At 48.4% G+C, this 17,935-nt stretch overlaps 1 protein-coding gene and 1 non-coding gene across 2 annotated transcripts in view; one reads left to right on the forward strand and one right to left on the reverse strand.

Annotated features, from left to right (window-relative positions):
* The window catches only part of MTOR (mechanistic target of rapamycin kinase), a 151,908-nt gene that overhangs the window by 121,757 nt on the left and 12,216 nt on the right, over positions 1 to 17,935 (reverse strand). The window contains exons 7-12 of the mRNA XM_049775256.1: positions 13,456 to 13,731; positions 13,258 to 13,366; positions 6,157 to 6,343; positions 4,132 to 4,260; positions 2,460 to 2,704; positions 160 to 375 (exon numbers count right to left, since the gene is read on the reverse strand). Of these exons, the coding sequence (XP_049631213.1) occupies positions 160 to 375; positions 2,460 to 2,704; positions 4,132 to 4,260; positions 6,157 to 6,343; positions 13,258 to 13,366; positions 13,456 to 13,731 (1,162 nt within the window). The remainder of the gene's footprint in view (positions 1 to 159; positions 376 to 2,459; positions 2,705 to 4,131; positions 4,261 to 6,156; positions 6,344 to 13,257; positions 13,367 to 13,455; positions 13,732 to 17,935) is intronic.
* Positions 792 to 892, forward strand: LOC126012688 (small nucleolar RNA U13). The gene has a single exon (XR_007497113.1). It is a non-coding gene; the product is annotated as a small nucleolar RNA U13 (small nucleolar RNA).

Raw genomic sequence — 17,935 nt, forward strand, 5'->3', positions numbered from 1 at the left:
AGGAAAGAGCAGTCAAGCCTGAAAAGCAGTCAAGGCAGAAAAACCCTAACATGAGCCTGAGGAGACAAAGGTTTCTAGAGAGGCCACACAATGAAGCTGGTTTCTGCAACTGCCCTGAGTCCCTAGCCTTGCCCACACTGCTCCCATCCATGGATTTACCAGGATCTGTTATCCCCACCACGAGCAGCTTGCTGAGCACATCTGCCACCACTTGCACCGCAGTTTGGCTGACCACGTGGGCATGGCCGCTGATGAGGTGCACGGAGGGCGTGAGGAGGCGCGAGCAGGTGCGGGCAGCTTCCATGCGAATCTCCTTGTGCTCGCTGTTCAGGAAATGGTCCGCGCAGTGGCGGACAAACTGGGTCAGAGAGTGGCCTGCAGACAAGGCAGGGAGAAAAGAAAATGAATGCTAATGCTTTAGACAGCAGGCCTGCAACTTGCTGCATTCTCCATTTTCCATTTTATGACTATTTTGTCCATTTTCAGTAAGACTTTATGGAGAATTCTGAACCATTAATCCTTTTAAAAGGCATTAAGGGACTGGAGTGATAGTACACTAGGTAGGGGGTTTGCCTTGCACATAGACAACCTAGGTTCAATCCCTGGCAGCCCATGTGTTCCTCTAAGTAGAGCCAGGAAGAAGCCCTGAGCACTACCAGGTGTGGTCCCAGTGTGGTTTAGAGTGTGCCCTGCCTGGGTTTCCTCCCTGGGACAAACACCAAGCACCTCCAAGAACACCCCCAGGCACTGAGCTGAGCATAATCCAGTAACGTTTTAAAGGGGAGGAGGTGATCCTTTTCCAGTTCATAAGCATGATGATTGGGTTTTCACACATCGGTGTGATATGTGCCTCCCTTCAACCTTGTTATGTCGGCACATGACCCTTCTGACATGAAAAAAAAAGGGAGGGGGTGGGTAAAGATAACCCAGAAAACAATCAGTCTTCCAATCAGCAAAGAGTGAAAGGAAGAGAAACATCTGGGAGATTAAAAAAAAAAGAAGGCACCCACCAACTCTAATCCTTTCTTTATTTTCTTCAAAGAATAAATCATTTTGATCTATTCTGAGTCAACCCTTTATTTTCCCAGAGAGTAAAGTGTTTCTTGGTGAAATTTATGTTGTCTATTTAGAGCTCAGATTTAAGCACCAAGAAGAGAGTCTGATGTAGGCTGGCTTTAAATATAGCTATTTCCTACTCATTAGAAATAAATGATCCTGGGGCCGGAGAGATAGCATGGAGGTAAGGCGTTTGCCTTTCATGCAGGAGGTCATCGGTTCGAATCCCGGCGCCCCATATGGTCCCCTGTGCCTGCCAGGAGCAATTTCTTTTTTTTTTTTTTTTTTTTTTTTTTTTTTTTTTTTTTTTGGTTTTTGGGCCACACCCGTTTGACGCTCAGGGGTTACTCCTGGCTATGTGCTCAGAAATCGCCCCTGGCTTGGGTGGACCATATGGGACGCCGGGGGATCGAACCGAGGTCCTTCCTTGGCTAGCGCTTGCAAGGCAGACACCTTACCTCCAGCGCCACCTACCCGGCCCCGCCAGGAGCAATTTCTGAGCCTGGAGCCAGGAATAACCCCTGAGCACTGCCAGGTGTGACCCAAAAACCAAAAAAAAAAAAAAAAAAAAAAAGAAATAAATGATCCTGGGTGTGAAACAGTAGCAGTGGAAGAGCTGCAGCCCAGAACAGCGATGGTGGCAGGGACCCAGACGGCACGGATGGGCATTCTGCTGATTTCACTGTGGTCTTGATCAAAACAACCCACGCCATCTTTTTTTTTTTTTTTTTTTTTTTTTTTTTTTTTTTTGTGGTTTTTGGGTCACACCCGGCAGTGCTCAGGGGTTATTCCTGGCTCCAGGCTCAGAAATTGCTCCTGGCAGGCACGGGAGGACCATATATGGGACGCCGGGATTCGAACCGATGACCTCCTGCATGAGAGGCAAACGCCTTACCTCCATGCTATCTCTCCAGCCCCAACCCACGCCATCTTAAATTCCAAATGCATCCGTTTTCTTTTCTGATATCTATCTCTGGAGGGCATTAACGTGGGTTTATCTGCAGCTTAAAATTCTACACCGAATTACACAGTGTAGCATTCTTGGAGATCATCCTCTCTAGGAATGGAAACACCCAAAGCCCTGCTCATACATTTTAAAGCCCTAAATACCAGCTCAGCTACAGGGAAGTCGGAAGGGAGAGGAATCCCTCTCTGAGCTTTCCATCTTGGAAGGTAATACTTTTCTTGAATGCCACCTGCCCCCAAACTTTTATGGGATCAGGACACAAAGAGCGGGAATGCATGTGGAAAAAGAGTCCAGGGAGGGTGAGCAGCCAGACTCAGCAACCCTGTTTCTAGGAAATGTAGGGCAACCTGGGGATTCTGATTCCCTCTAACTCCTTCTCCCCAGGCTCCCAGCATCGGACCATCTTAGCAAGAGTCACCTCATCTCCATTTCTTACCTTCAAATTCAAAGCTGCCCAGGGTTCGAAGGGCCAGAGTGATGCTGCCCACGTCACTGGCCTCGGGGAGGGCGGTGAGGCCAGGGGAGGCGAGCTGATGGGCCAGGCCCTTGGGCATGCCAGGGTGTCGGAGCGGTTTGTGCATCAGGACGAGGGACAGCATCTTCAGGAGCCCGTCCTGGATGTCCTTCTTCAGCTGCGGGATCTGGCGGCTCAGGTCGTAGAGTACAGCGGTGAGGGCAGGGCTGGGGAGGGAGAGCGGGTGTCTATGGCTGGGCACGGAACATTCAGTCTGTTCTTGACAAACAGTCCTAGTTCCGGCGAGTGAACTGGGCCTCATCTCGAATGGTTGTTAAGACAGGCAGGAATATCAAATGAATGGCCAGCCTGTCTGCATTCTCTTAGTCTGATCAAAGATTTCCAGGGGCTTTGTAGGGCACTGGCCTTGCACATGGTTCACCAAGATTCGATCCCTGGCAGCCCATATGGTTCCCAGAGCATAACCAGGGGTGAGTCCTGAGTGCAGAGCCAGGAGTAACCCTTGAGTATTGCCAGTGTTGCCCCCCAACCCAAAAAGAGAGAGAAGTAACCTAAAGAGCTGAGAGCACTGCTATTATTTTACAGATGAAGAGAACAGAAATATAGGAAACTCAAGCAATTTTCCCAACAATAAAAATAATAGCTGCAAACAATAACAGAACATTTCCTATAGGAAGATACCACACTGAAAGTGACTATTTCTTGAATTCTTATTTATTTTTGGTTTTTGGGACACACTTGGCAAGTGCTCAGGGGTTATTCATGACTCAGAACTCAGAAATTACTCCTGGCAGGTTCGGGGGACCAAATGGGATGCCAGGGATTAAACCCGGGTCAGTCGCATGTAAGGGACATGCCCTACCCTCTGTGCTATCGCTCCAGCCCCTATTTTCTTAATTCTTTCACCAAATCTTTACAATATTCCTAGAAAAATACAAACAACTATTGTACTCACATTTCAGATAAAGACACTAGGCTCAGAGAAGTTAAAAATTAACTTAGTTAGGGCTGGAGAGATAGCACAGCAGTAGGGCGTTTGCCTTGTAAGCAGCCAATCCAGGAGAGATGGTGGTTCGAATCCTCACATCCCATGTGGTCCCCTGAGCCTGCCAGAAGCAAGTAATCCCTGCCAGGAGTAATCCCTGAGCGTCGCTGGGTGTGACCCCCCCCCAATTTTTTTTAACTTAAAATCACACAGCTCGCTAATAGTGATAAATATTAAAATTCAGAGGACTGGAAGGATAGTACAGCAGGGAGGGTGTTTGCTTCACACATAGCCAACCTGGGTTTGATTCTCAGAATCCCAGATGTTCTTCTAAGCACTGCCAGGAGTGATATTCAAGTGCAGAGCTAGAAGTAAACTCTGAGCACAGCTGGATACAGCCCCAAACCCTTCCCTGCTCTCCCACTCCCAAATAAAATAAATAGCTTTATTCAGTGTGAGTTACCCTACTGATACTTTTCTTTTTCAAGTTAATCCCCATTTTTCACATAGATTCCTAAATTGCTTTCAGTGCATGCTGTACTCTTGAATCCTCGCTTATTCAACAATGTATAAGAGTCCATACCTTACTCTTCCCAGGAGTCCTGAGAGATTAGTGCCCAGGGGGAAGATCAGGTTTCTGGCACCCACCTCAGTCCCACTGCCAGCATGGGCTCCAGCAGCTCCTTGATGTCCTGCTGGATGCCTGGTCCCATGGCTCGAGCCAACATGCTGATGCACGTAAACACAGTGGCATCCACCTGCATGGCCTTCTGTCTCCTGCAGAGAACAGAGAGCCTGGTTCTGACAAAGGAACATTCTTTGCTGCCCTGCTTCAAAAGCCCCTTTCGGCTAAGGGAATGGGTTACCCAGGAAGGCTGCACATGGGTGAGCAGGTCATCTACTGAAGCATTTCTCAACCAGAAGCCATATGCCCCCTGTGTGACCCTACGCTGTTCCAAAGGGGCCGCAAGTCAAGATCATACCAATAGGGGGTGGGGGACTGCAGCATGATATCAGGGAAGCAATCCGAAGGCAGGAAGGAAATGAGGTTGGGAGGGAGCCATGGCCGGAAACAAGGCCGAGAAACACCGACCAGTGTACATTTCAGAGGACCTATCAGTTAATCACAGACTTTTTATTTCAAAGCACAGTCTACGGGGCCAGAGAGATGGCATGGAGGTAGGGTGTTTGCCTTGCATAAAGCCAGGAGTAACCTCTGAACGCTGCTGGGTGTGACCCAAAAATCAAAAACAAAACAAACAAGCAAAAAAACCAAATCAAAGCACAGTCCAGCAGATGGCAGTAAAGTGTCTTGAGTATGGTGCTACCAAGCTCCCCAAGTAGAAAAACTTGAAGAGTGTGACCACTAAGGAACAGAGTACAGCCAGCAGGTAGAAAGGAATCTTTCTCACCAAAACAAACAAACAAACAAACCAAAAAACCAAAAAAAAAAAAAAAAAAAAAAGAAAGAAAGAAAGGAATCTTTCTCCTTATGCTGAGAAGGCTGTGCTTTGAAAAGGGTGGTGCTTATTAGTTCCCCAGGAAAATCCTTGCTACTAAAACAGGAGCTTAGGGGCTGGCTGGAGTGGTGGTGCAAGCGGTAGGGCATTTGCCTAGCATGCAAGACTGTGGTTCAATCCCCTGGCGTCCCATATGGTCTCCCAAGCCAGGAGCGATTTCTGAGCGCAGAGCCAGGAGTAACCCCCTGAGCGCCACCTTGTCTGACCCCAAAACCAAAAAAAAAACAAACAGGAGCTTAAAGATGTTAGCAGTAACCTGTCTATATATACATACACATGTGTTTTTTAATTATTTATTTTATTTGGGGGCCATACCCAGTGGTACTTGGGGACTCCCAGCTCAGTTCTTGGGAATCATACAGGTTTTTCAGTTTCTTCACAGGGAGGTTTCTAGTAAAGGAATTACTTATCTAACCTTAGTGAGGAGGAAAACATTAGCTGTTCCATCTCCTCAGCTCCAGTCTAGTAATTTCTTTACATCATGTAAAATAAGTTATTTGAGGGGCTAAAGAGATAGCATGTAGGTAGGGCGTTTGCCTTGCATGCGGATGGACGGTAGTTAGAATCTCAGCATCCCATATGGTCCACTGAGCCTGCCAGGAGCGATTTCTGAGTGTAGAGCCAGAAGTAACCCCTGAGCACTGCTGGGTGTGACCCAAAACGCCCCCCCCCCCCAAAAAAAAAAGTTCTTTGAGGGGTCAAAGTGATAGCATAGTGGTAGGGAGCTTGTCTTGTGGCCGATCCAGGACAGACCTTGGTTCAATCCCTGTCATCACATATGGTCCCCCGAACCAGGAGTGATTTCTGAATGCATAGCCCGAAGTAACCACTGAGCTTCACCGGGTGTGGCCCAAAAACAAAACAAGTGCTTTGAAAGTCTCTGAAAAGAGCAAAACTAGAATTCCTAGTAAATGATAATGAAAGCAGCACTGGCACCTACTTTGTTCACAGGGTGGTCAACTCGCCAAATTTCTGAGCTATCGCTACATTTGGAAGTTCAGAACTCAACTGAGGACAGGGCGATCTTTCATGTGACCTGTGTCCAACAGAGGTTGAGGCTACAGAAAATAGCTTAAGTGTCTTGGAAACTAGATGGAGCATGTCTCTCCAACCAAAAGGGAGGAGCCAGCTAGACCCTACCAGCGGTGCTTACTTGTGCGCGAAGTCCTTTGGAGGCAAGGCCGCGCGGATGATGTCCAGCACTCGAGGCAGATAGACCTTGAACTCAGACCTCACCGCCACGGAAAGCAACCCCAGGGCTTGAAAGGCTGCTGTTCGTTCCTTTTCCTTCTTGACACAGCTTAGCACATGGTTCATAGTGTCTTGGAGGTACTGGGTATCTGAGCACAGAAAAGACAATGTGTGTAGCTCAAAGTCAGGTTCTTCTATTATATTATGGATCGAAATTCCTATAAAACATTTCAATTTAAGGGGCTGGAGCAACTGCACAGCGGTAGGGTGTTTGTCTTGCATGCAGCTGACTCAGGTCAGATCTTGGTTCTATTCCCTGACGTCCCATAAGGTCCCCCAAGCCAGGAGCAATTTCTGAACGCATAGAAGGGAGTAAACCGGGCCCTGAGATAGCACAGCGGCATTTGCCTTGCAAGCAGCCGATCCAGGACCAAAGGTGGTTGGTTCGAACCCCGGTGTCCCATATGGTCCCCCGTGCCTGCCAGGAGCTATTTCTGAGCAGACAGCCAGGAGTCACCCCTGAGCACCGCCGGGTGTGGCCCCCCCAAAAAAGAAGGGAGTAAACCCTGAGCGTCACCAGTATGGCCCCAAAACAAACAAACAAGCAAAGCATTTCAATTTAAGAATAAATTAAAGGGGCCGGAGAGATAGCATGGAAATAAGGCGTTTGCCTTGCATGCAGAAGGACGGTGGTTTGAATCCCGGCATCCCATATAGTCCTGAGTCTGCCAGGAGGAACCCCTGAGCACTGCCCTGTGTGACCCAAAAACCAAAAAAAAAAAAAATTTTTTTAAACTTTGGGGCTGGCTGGGGCCAGAGAGATAGCATGAAGGTAAGGCATTTGCCTTGCATGTAGTAGGATGGTGGTTCAAATCCCAGCATCCCATATGGTCTCCTAAGCCTGCCAGGAGCGATTTCTGATTGTAGAGCCAAGAGTAACTCTTGAGCGCTGCCTGGTGTCACCCAAAAACCAAAAGACAAGCAAACAAACAAAAACTTAGGGGCTGGGGAGATAGTACAGAGTCTAAGTAAGGCACTGTCTAGTATGCATCTGATTTTTCTTCAATCACCAAACCCCAACATGAATCTACCCAAGTATCCTAAAAACAACCAGGTATAATCCAAAAAAAAAAAAAATCAAAAACTTAGGGTAATGGGCCCGGAGAGATAGCACAGCGGTGTTTGCCCAATCCAGGACCTAAGGTGGTTGGTTCGAATCCCGGTGTCCCATATGGTCCCCCATGCCTGCCAGGAGCTATTTCTGAGCAGACAGTCAGGAGTAACCCCTGAGCACTGCCGGGTGTGGCCCAAAAATCAAAAAAAAAAAAAAACTTAGGGTAAGTTGGGGCCGGAGAGACAGCATGAAGGTAGGACATTTGCCTTGCATACGGAAGGATGGTGGTTCAAATCCCAGTATCCCATATGATCCCCCAAGCCTGCCAGGATCAATTTCTGAGCATAGAGCCAGGAATAATCCCTGAGCGCTGTCGGGTTCGTGACCCAAAAACCAAAAAAACAAAACAAAACAAAACAAAACTTAGGATAAGAAGGGCTGGAGCAAAAAATACAGTGGGTAAGGTATTTATTTGCCTTGCATGTGGCCAACCCAGGTTTGATCCCCGCATTTCATATGGTTCCCTAAACATCACCAGAAGCAATTCCTTAGTGTCAAGCCAGGATAACCCCTGAGCACCACTTGGTGTGGTCCTCCATCCCCATAAAACCCGAGGGTCAGAAAGCTAGTTCAATGGCTAAGGACATGTTTGAATGTGGAAGACCTAAGTCTGATCTCTGGCACATGTGGCCCCCTGAGCAATGCTGGGAGCAACCCCACGCACAGAATTGGGAGTAGTCTCTGGATATTGCCAAAAATACGTAAAATACCAAAAGTAAAAATCAAAACAAATAAAAATATAGTCTCCAAAAACAGTAATATTGCATAGCTGTATCTATTATTGTAATATTTTAAATCTTTGAGGAGCCAGAGAGATAGCACAGTGGTAGGGCATTTGCCCTGCATGTGGCCGACCCGGGAAGGACCCATTCGATTCCTGGCACCCATATGGTCCCCCAGCCTGCCAGATGCGATTTCTTTTTTTTTTTTTTTTTTTTTTTTTTGGTTTTTGGGCCACACCCTGTGAGGCTCAGGGGTTACTCCTGGCTATGCGCTCAGAAGTTGCTCCTGGCTTCTTGGGGGACCATATGGGACGCCGGGGGATCGAACCGAGGTCCGTCCTAGGTTAGCGCAGGCAAGGCAGGCACCTTACCTCCAGCGCCACCGCCCGGCCCCACAGATGCGATTTCTGAGTGCAGAGCCAGGAGTAACTCCTGATCACCACTGGTTGTGGCCCAACAACCAATCAATCAATTAATTAATCAATGAATAAATAAATTTTAAAAAATATTTAAGATTTAAGCCCTGGGGCTGGAGAGATAGCATGGAGGTAGGGGTTTGCCTTGCATGGAGAAGGACAGTGGTTCGAATCCCAGCATCCTAGATGGTCCCTGAGACTGCCAGGAGCAATTTCTGTTTGTTTTTTTTTTTTGGTTTTTGGGCCACACCTGGCAGTGCTCAGGGGTTACTCCTGGCTGTCTGCTCAGAAGTAGCTCCTGGCAGGCACGGGGGACCATATGGGACACCGGGATTCGAACCAACCACCTTTGGTCCTGGATTGGCTGCTTGCAAGGCAAACGCAGCTGTGCTATCTCTCCGGGCCCTGCCAGGAGCAATTTCTGCATATAGAGCCAGGAGTAACCCCTGAGTACTGGCGGGTGTGACCTCCCCAATAAAAAATATTTGTCTTATATAAATAATCAATTAAAATATTAAAATGGGGCCAGCGAGGTGGCGCTAGAGGCAAGGTGTCTGCCTTGCAAGCGCTAGCCAAGGAAAGGACCACGGTTCGATCCCCCGGCGTCCCATATGGTCCCCCCAAGCCAGGGGCAATTTCTGAGCGTTTAGCCAGGAATAACCCCTGAGCATCAAACGGGTGTGGCCCGAAAAACCAAAAAAAAAAAAAAAATTAAAATATTTTAAATATTTATTTGAATTTAAATATGTTAAATCTTCTTCAAGAAATGTGTGTTGGGGGCCTTAGAGATACCACAGAAGTAGTGCATTTGCCTTGAAGCAGCCTACCCAGGACACACTGTGGTTCAAATCCCGACATCCCATATGGTTCCCTGAGCCTGCCAGAAGCGGGTTTCTGAGCACCGAGCACAGAATAATTCCTGAGCACAGCCGTATGTGACTCAAAAAACAAAAAAATAAAATGTATGTTGTTGGAGAGGCCAGAGCAATAGCACCAGTAGGGTGCTTGCTTTGCACACAGCCAACCCAGGACGGACTTGGGTTCCATCCCCGGAATCCCATATGGTCCCCTGAGCCTGCCAGGAGCAATTTCTGAGTGCAGAGCTAGGAGCAACCCGAGTGCCGCCAGGTGTGGCCCATAAACAAACAAACAAAAAAGAAGTATTTTGGGGGCTGGGTGGTGGTGCTAGAGGTAAGGTGCCTGCCTTGCCTGCACTAGCTTAGGACGGACCGCGGTTCTATCCCCCGGCGTCCCATATGGTCCCCCAAGCCAGGAGTAACCCCTGAGCGTCACCGGGTGTGACCCAAAAACCAAAAAAAAAAAAGAAGTATTTTGGGGGCCAGAGCGATAGCACAGTGGATAGGGTATTTTGCCTTGTACTCAGCTGACCCAGGTTCGATTCCCTGCATCCCATAGGGTTCCCTGAGCCCCACCAGGAGGAATTCCTGAGAGCAGAATCCGCGGTAACCCCTAAACGCCACCATTTGTACCCCCCAAAGAAAATACATGTTAAGTCTCATTTAAAAACAAAGAATTGGGGAGATAGTACAGGCGTAGGGCGTCTGCCTTGCACACTACCAATCAAGATTCAATCCCTGGCAACCCACATAATCCCAAGTACCACCAGGAATGACCCCTGAGCGCAGAGCCAGAAATGAGCTCTGAGCACTGCCCTGTGTGTCCTTCCCCGAAGAAAAGAACAAAGAATCATCAAAACTGTTAATACTATCTCAAAATATAAAGCAATACAGAAAATAGTTTGCAATAATCAGGCCATTCCATTCAACTTAGGCCTGAAAATCATTTTCCTATTACCAAGAGATTTCTACTATAGTTATAGTTAATAGAACAAGATTTAGTCTGTAATTTGGAGAGCCACATGTGTATTTTCATTAAATTTACATAAGCCAATGTGCCTGGGTAGGCAATTCTTGGGCAATTTAAACTAAAGTGTTATTACTCCCCCAAAGACGGGCGTTTCCTGATTCTTGCTTTCTTCAGTTTCTTCTGTTCCATCTCACTAGTCTCTCAAGTCTGGGTGCCAGCGGCATACATGGGGCAGCAGAGAAGGTAAGACAACTTATCTCCTAGAAAGGAAGAGGGCTTGAGGTCTACCACTACCACAGGCAGGAAATGGGGATGAACCGACTCCCAAGCAGCCTAAGACATGATTTTTCCCACGGCGCTTGTGGCTAAAGGACAACGAAAGCTTGAAAACAGAAGAGCGGGGCCGGGCGGTGGCGCTAAAGGTAAGGTGCCTGCCTTACCTGCACTAGCCTAGGACGGACCGCGGTTCGATCCCCCGGCGTCCCATATGGTCCCCCAAGCCAGGAGTGACTTCTGAGTGCATAGCCAGGAGTAACCCCTGAGCGTCACCGGGTGTGGCCCAAAAACAAAAAAAAAAACAAAAAAGAAAACAGAAGAGCAAAGTGGCACAACCCTGAAGAGAGAATGGGTAAGGAAAAGCAGCCCCGTACACGGAGGAGTAGCATTTCATCTAGCCACGATCCTGAAAGAAGAACAATTTCCGGGGCTGGCGAGCTTCTAGAAGGTAAGGTGTTTGATGTGTCTGAACCTAGCTGGGTACCACAGAGGTGACAGAGCCAGAAACAGGCCCCCAGCATCACTGGGTCTGACCCAAAACATCAGAAGAGGAGGGTGGCCAGAGTGATAGTCCAATGAGCAGGGTGCTTGTTCTGATTGCAGCAGACCCCAGTTTGATCCCTAGTACCACAGAGGGTCCCCCAAGTCCTGCCAGGAGTGATCCCTGAGTGAGCACAAAGTCAGGAGTAAACCCTGAGCACTGCTGAGTATGGCCTAAGAAAATGAAACACAACTATACAAAGGAATTTCCTAAAAAAAAAAAAAAAAAAAGAAAAGGGATTTCCTTTCCACATTTCAGATCTTGAGTAAGACGGTCACACTATTAGAGATTTCAGCCTAATCTTTGTAACCTCAAGCCCCCAAAAGGGGGGCCAGACTTATTCCCACTTGGGGGCCCCCAAACCCACACCCAGCATGCAGAAAGGGGGTGGTCAATGCAGTTCTGGCGACTGACTTCAGCGTCTAGCACATCCCAGACATACATCCACTCCGCCACTTGAGTTATCTCCCTAGTGGAGGGCAAATACTTTGAATTCTCCCTACAGTGCTCACCGGAAGGGAAGCTGAAGCACTGACTTCCAGACCCCAGGTTCTCAACAAGTGGCTCTTTCCCTGTGAGCTGTCTCCCTACTCACAGGCAGCAAATTGGGCTGAAGTTCAATGACACATTTTAGTAGACCGTTTAATAAAACAATGAAAATCCACATCAAAGGGTTAACCCAGAGGCTCCCTGAACCTCCGTAGCCTGCTGCCAGGCAGCCTTCTGAACTTGCTCGATAGCTATTTCCACGTCACGCTACACTTTGATCACATTTGGCCTAGTTATTGATTTCTTCGGAGCCTCAGACTTTCAACTCAAGAACATGCAAAGCTCCACCGAGCAAGGGCACCTTTGGTCATTAACAAAGAGAAAAGCTGCTGGCTACCAGATGGGAAGAATGGAAAGCTGAAGAAAAAAAAAAAAGTGGGTGATTTTCATGATATAATTTCTCTCTGGTTCAGGGATTTTTATGTGGCTAATTGTCTCATCCTCAGCTAACACAATTTTTTTCTCACACACAGAACGCTTAACACCAGCAATATTTTTCCTGCTGCTCCATCTGGGCCAGTGGCATGAAAATGAGTCTGAGTGCTAAGGAATGGCATCTGCGGAGGGTCAGGCTGGTTCCCCACGCACGCGCCTGGCTCTCTCCAGAATGTTTATTATGGCAAATGTGCAAAAAAGATGTTCAGATACTATCACTGCACTCGGCAAGGAGGGAGGTGACCCTGGACAGCCAGTAAGAACCGGCAGCTGCAATCTCAATTTTCACTTTTACCTTATTTCTAAAATAGAGGTGGAGCAGGTAGAGGAGGCAACAATAATGGTTTCCATTTATCGGGGCTTACCATATGCAAAGGATTTAAGAGCAGAGGACTTAGACACGCAAGCCAGTTCTTCTAGTGAGGCAGGACTGTTATTCCAGTTTTATAGGTCAGTGTGTGGAGGCCCAAGAAGGTCTAAGAACCTGTCTGAACCTCACAGATAAGGAGAGAGGAAGGATTCACCCCGAGCTAATGGCAAACCTTTTCCACAGCAGGTGGTATAATGTAAGGAATTCTGCCAGCTCAAGTCATCTACAGTGGCCTCAGGGCTGTAAGTTAGCACGTGAGCTGGGCCAGCTTCAGAGTCAAGGATTTGGTGCCCAATGAGAACAGGGCAGGCATGTGGGCACCCACAACCTGTGTCAGCAGTGAAAGTACCTCTGAGCACCAGTCCTTCCTCCCCGTGAGTCACAGGGCAGCCTGATGAACTCCCCAGGGGCAGCAGGATGGTCAGAGCAGCTGCCGCAGTCTTTAATCCCAGACTCCACTTTCCCTGGTCTCTTTCAGTCCATTCACGAGACACACTGGTCTCTATACATGAACACTTTCTAGGCTTTAGAGAGACTCTACGCCCACAATTTTTGATTATTTCCGTGAATGCTGCTCCAGATATCTGCAGGGAACCTGCACTAGATAACGGATAATTGGACACGAAGTAAAGAAAGCCAAGACTGGCGCCTCTGGTTGGCACTGGTCCAGATGAGAAGTGGATTTACTTTTTGGAAATCACTTCTGTTCAATTATGCGAAAAGGGGTAACGAGAGTTTCCTTGGACACCTCACCTGTGAAGGCAGAAGGTCGGAATGCGGCCAGACGAGGCAGCAAATTAAGGATCGTCATTTGGATCAGTGAATTCTTGCTATTCCTGCATTTTAACACCCACTGGCATACCTGAGGGAGGAAGAAAAAAATGCTGGAGAGGAGAAGAGAAGTAGGAAGGGGGCTCGGGCAAAGAGCATGAGAGGTCTCAAGCCACTTACCTGATCAAACTTTTCCTCCATCAGGTCTCTGCAACAGCGGCTCTCCACCAGGGTGGACTTGACTGGGCTGGGGGAAGCTCCGAACCCCAGGAGGCCCTGGTGAGAGCTATACCCCAGCAGACCCACCAGGGCATTGGATTGCTGGGGCTGGACTGCCTGGAAACTGGTGAAGGGCGTGATGTGCCGAGGTTTCGTCCCAAAGCCCATGAGGTCTTTGCAGTACTTGTCATGGACCAGCTGCTGCTGGGTGATTTCTTCCATCTCTTCTCTCAGGCGCTGTATGTACAGGGGGATAAGAAAAAAAAAATTAAAAAAATCACCTTTATTTACACATGGATTTCAACCCAGCATCATGGAGCCCACCCATATGCCTAAATGTGAGGCAAAATATATCCAAAGTGTGCATGGTGGGCAGAGGGGATTCTTTTCATCTTCTGTTGTTGTTGTTTTTTGTTTGGTTTTTGGGCCACACCCAGTGACGCTCAGGGGTTACTCCTGGCTATGCGCTCAGAAGTCGCTCCTGGCTTGGGGGACCATATGGGACGCCGGGGGATCGAACCTCAGCCCATCCAAGGCTAGCGCAGGCAAGGCAGGCACCTTACCTCTAGTGCCACCGCCCGGCCCCTTTTCATCTTCTAGATTCAGGTTTCTTTTTTGTTTTTTTTTTAGGGGGTCACACCCTGCGGCGCTCAGGCTCTGCCCTCAGAAACTGCTCCTGGCAGGCACGGGAGACCCTATGGAATGCCGGATTCAAACCACTGTCCAGCCTGGATCAGCTGCATGCAAGGTAGAGACCCTTCCGCTGTGCTATCTCTCTAGCCCCATAGATTCCGGTTTCTTCAGAAATTTTCTGTATGGGGCAGCCAACCAACCAGTGCTCAGGATGCCTTGGGGCCACCAGGTAATACTTGTCCTGCCAAGTCAAACATTAAATGCTACAGCCTCCGCTGCTCAAACCCTGGGGTGCCAGGGACCACCAGACCACCCGGCCAGGCTCAGCAGTCTCCAGGGCTCTAAGTTAGGCAGCAAAGCACCACCTACTGAGTAATGAAGCAGCTGTGAGAGGCTGCAGGGCTCCCCCTTCTCATTCGGGGGGAAAGCTGACTTGCAAATGGAAGACACAGTCCTGAACTCACAGCAGTGAAATCTCTTGCAAAGATAAGGGGCAGCCTCAAGCCAGCATCCTATTAAGAACGATTTGCTCTCTCTTTCCTCACCAAAAGCCCCAATATAAACTCAACACCGGCCAGTAATGTTCTCAGAACCGTAGGAATTCCCTAGGAGGTATGGAATAAGCTGACTCAGAATCACATCTATTCCCAGAGGGCGGCCTAATAACTCATTCCCCAACAGCTCAAATGGAGAAAGATATAAAAGAAGTAATTATCCAAGCTTCCAAACTTCTCTCAACACAGGTATTTGCATTTTTAAAAGAAAAAGTCAAGGGGGCCAGAGCAATAATAGCACAGCAGGTAGGAAGTTTGCCTTGCATGCTGCCAACTTGGTTTGACCCCCAGTACCCCGTCTGGTCCCCCGAGCCTGCCAAGAGTGGTTTCTGAGTGTAGAGCCAAAAGTAACCCCTGAGCACTGCTGGGTGTGCCCCCCCCCCAAAGAAAAATCATGTCACAGGGCTGAAGAGAGAGTACAGAGTGGGTAGAGCACTTGCCTTGCACACAGCTGACCTGAGTTCTATCGCCAGCACTCCATATGGTCCCTCATACCCCGCTGGGAGTAATACCCGAGTACAGAGTGAGGAGTAAGCCCTGTGCACCACTCAGTATGCCTTGCTCCCTCCCCACAAAACATCTAGTCATTTCCTTGAACCCTCTAATTCCAACTCTAGTCCAAAAGGAAAGTCCCTCTGCTACAGGTCATCCCAACCACAAGCCATGCTCTTCTGCTAATCCTCTTAACACAGCAGCCGGGCCATTCCTTTCCCACAACGGGAGTCAATGTCATTCTGCTGCTCAACACCCACTAACGGTTTCTAATTTCATATACAAAGTTGTACAATGACTTTGTGTCCCAGGTAGCTTGTCCTCCTGTTCTGGTATCCGTCTGACCCCATTTCCCACAGTTTTCCCTAATTGTTCAGCCCCAATTTACCTTCCCAAATAAAGCAGCGTCTCCTGCTTCATATGTCTGGCACACTTCCTAATGCCCTACAACCCCTTTCAAGTGTCACTGTATTTTAAAATGGAATCTTTCGGGGCTGGAGAGAGAGCACAGCGGGAAGGCATTTGCCTTGCATGCAGAAGGACGGTGGTTCGAATCCCGGCATCCGATATGGTCCATCAAGCCTGCTGGGGGTGATTTCTGAGCATAGAGCCAGGAGTAGCCTCTGAGCTCTGCCGGGTGTGACCCAAAAACAAAAAACAAAAAAAAAATAGGGGCCGGAAAGATAGCATGGAGGTAAGGCGTTTACGTTTCATGCAGAAGGTCACTGGTTCGAATCCCAGTGTCCCATATGGTTCCCCGTGCCTGCAGGAGCAATTTCTGAGCACGGAGCCAGGAAAAACCCTGAGCACTGCCGGGTGTGACACAAAAACCACAATAATAATAATAATAATAATATGTAATCTTTCAGCCATGCTCCCAGACCCTCTTCCGTTTCTGGTTTTTGTTTTTTTGGGTTTTTTTTTTTTTTTTTTGGTTTTTCGGGCCACACCTGTTTGATGCTCTGGAGTTACCCCTGGCTAAGCTCAGAAATTGTCCCTGGCTTGGGGGGACCATATGGAACACTGGGGGATGGAACTGTGGTCCTTCCTTGGCTAGCGCTTGCAAGGCAGGCACCTTACCTCTAGCACCACCTCGCCGGCCCCCCGTTTCTGTTTTAATCACCATATACTGTAGTATATTTTTTCACTTGTGCCCTATGGTCTTCCCCCTAATACATAGATGTAATCTTACTCACTAGCCCTTAGGTATGGCTGGACCATAGTATGGTCGATTATAACTTTGGGGTTTTTATTTCTATTTATTTATTTTTTTGGTTTTGGGAGACATACCTGGCTGTGCTCAGGGGCACTACTCGGGATACTCAGTAGACCAGCCATATCTACGTAGTACAGAGGATTGAATCAGGATCAGCAGCACTCAAAGTAAGTTAAGACTTTAACTCCTGTACTATGTCTCCAGCTCTTTATATTTTATAAAGCACTATCATGAGGGACCGGAGAAATAGCATGGGAGTTAGGCATTAGCCTGGCATTCCATATGGTCCCCTGAGCCTGCTGGGGGCAATTTCCGAGCATAGAGCCAGGAGTAGCCCCTGAGCACTGCCAGGTGTGACCCAAAACCAAACAAACAAACAAACAAAAAACCAAAAACAAACAAACATAAAGCACTATCGTGAGTGCTGCTTCTTGAAATATATAAGTTTTGTGTTATTGCCCAAACAGTTTTACTTGAAAGAAACAAAGATGCCAGCACCCAAAGGTGGATGAGAGTCCCTGACAGCTGCTACTTTATAACTCTGTTTCACTTTGTAATTGAAAAGCTAACCGAGATCTAAGAGGTAGGTACAATCCCTCTCATAAGTGAAAAAATGAGAGCTAAGAGATGATGGGGGGGAGGGTGGCGCAAGCAGCAGGGCAGGGCATTTGCCTTGCACACGCTAACCTAGGATGGACTGCATTCAATCCCCCAGTGTCCCCTATGGTCCCCCAAGCCAGGAGCAATTTCTGAGCACATAGCCAGGAGTAACTCCTGAGCGTCACTGGGTGTGGCCCCAAAACAAAACAAAACAAAAAGAGGGCCCAGAGAGATAGCACAGCAGCGTTTGCCTTGCAAGCAGCCGATCCAGGACCAAAGGTGGTTGGTTCGAATCCCGGTGTCCCATAGGGTCCCCCGTGCCTGCCAGGAGCTATTTCTGAGCAGACAGCCAGGAGTAACCCCTGAGCACCGCTGGGTGTGGCCCAAAAACCAAAAAAAAAAAAGGAGAGATGATGGGGTTTTTATTTGCACACAGCAGACCTTACTTCCATCATCATGATTACATGGAGCCCCAAGCAAAGTGAAGAGTGACTCTCGAACAGGCACTGCCAGGTCTGGCCCAAAGATGCCCACCCTCGGCCCTCACCCTGCAAAAAGTGAAGAAAAGGAGGATGCGGGAGGTCAGTAATGCACGGGAACATGCTGCTTCCAAATCTAGGGCAGTCAGGGCAAAGTTCTCTGGGTCTCCCAAAGCAATAACCCTGGGCTGAAATTCCACACCAGTTGGCTCCCTGCAGGATTCTCCCTGATGAACTCCAGCGCCCAAACAGACGCCAGAGCCAGCGACTTCTGGGTCCACTGCTGATGTTTGTCGACACCACTGTGATCCCCAAAGCAGGCAAAATGGCCTCGTGATGAGGGGCTGCCTCGAGAATAAACCACCAGCTACAAATCCTGACTGCTATTCTGCAATGGCCCACTTGCCTGTCCCGGAGTCACTCCCCAAGAGTGCTTCCAGGGAACAGCAGGGTGAAATGGAACACTA

Source organism: Suncus etruscus, chromosome 6, assembly GCF_024139225.1.
Source record: "Suncus etruscus isolate mSunEtr1 chromosome 6, mSunEtr1.pri.cur, whole genome shotgun sequence".
Classification (NCBI taxonomy): Eukaryota; Metazoa; Chordata; class Mammalia; order Eulipotyphla; family Soricidae; genus Suncus; species Suncus etruscus.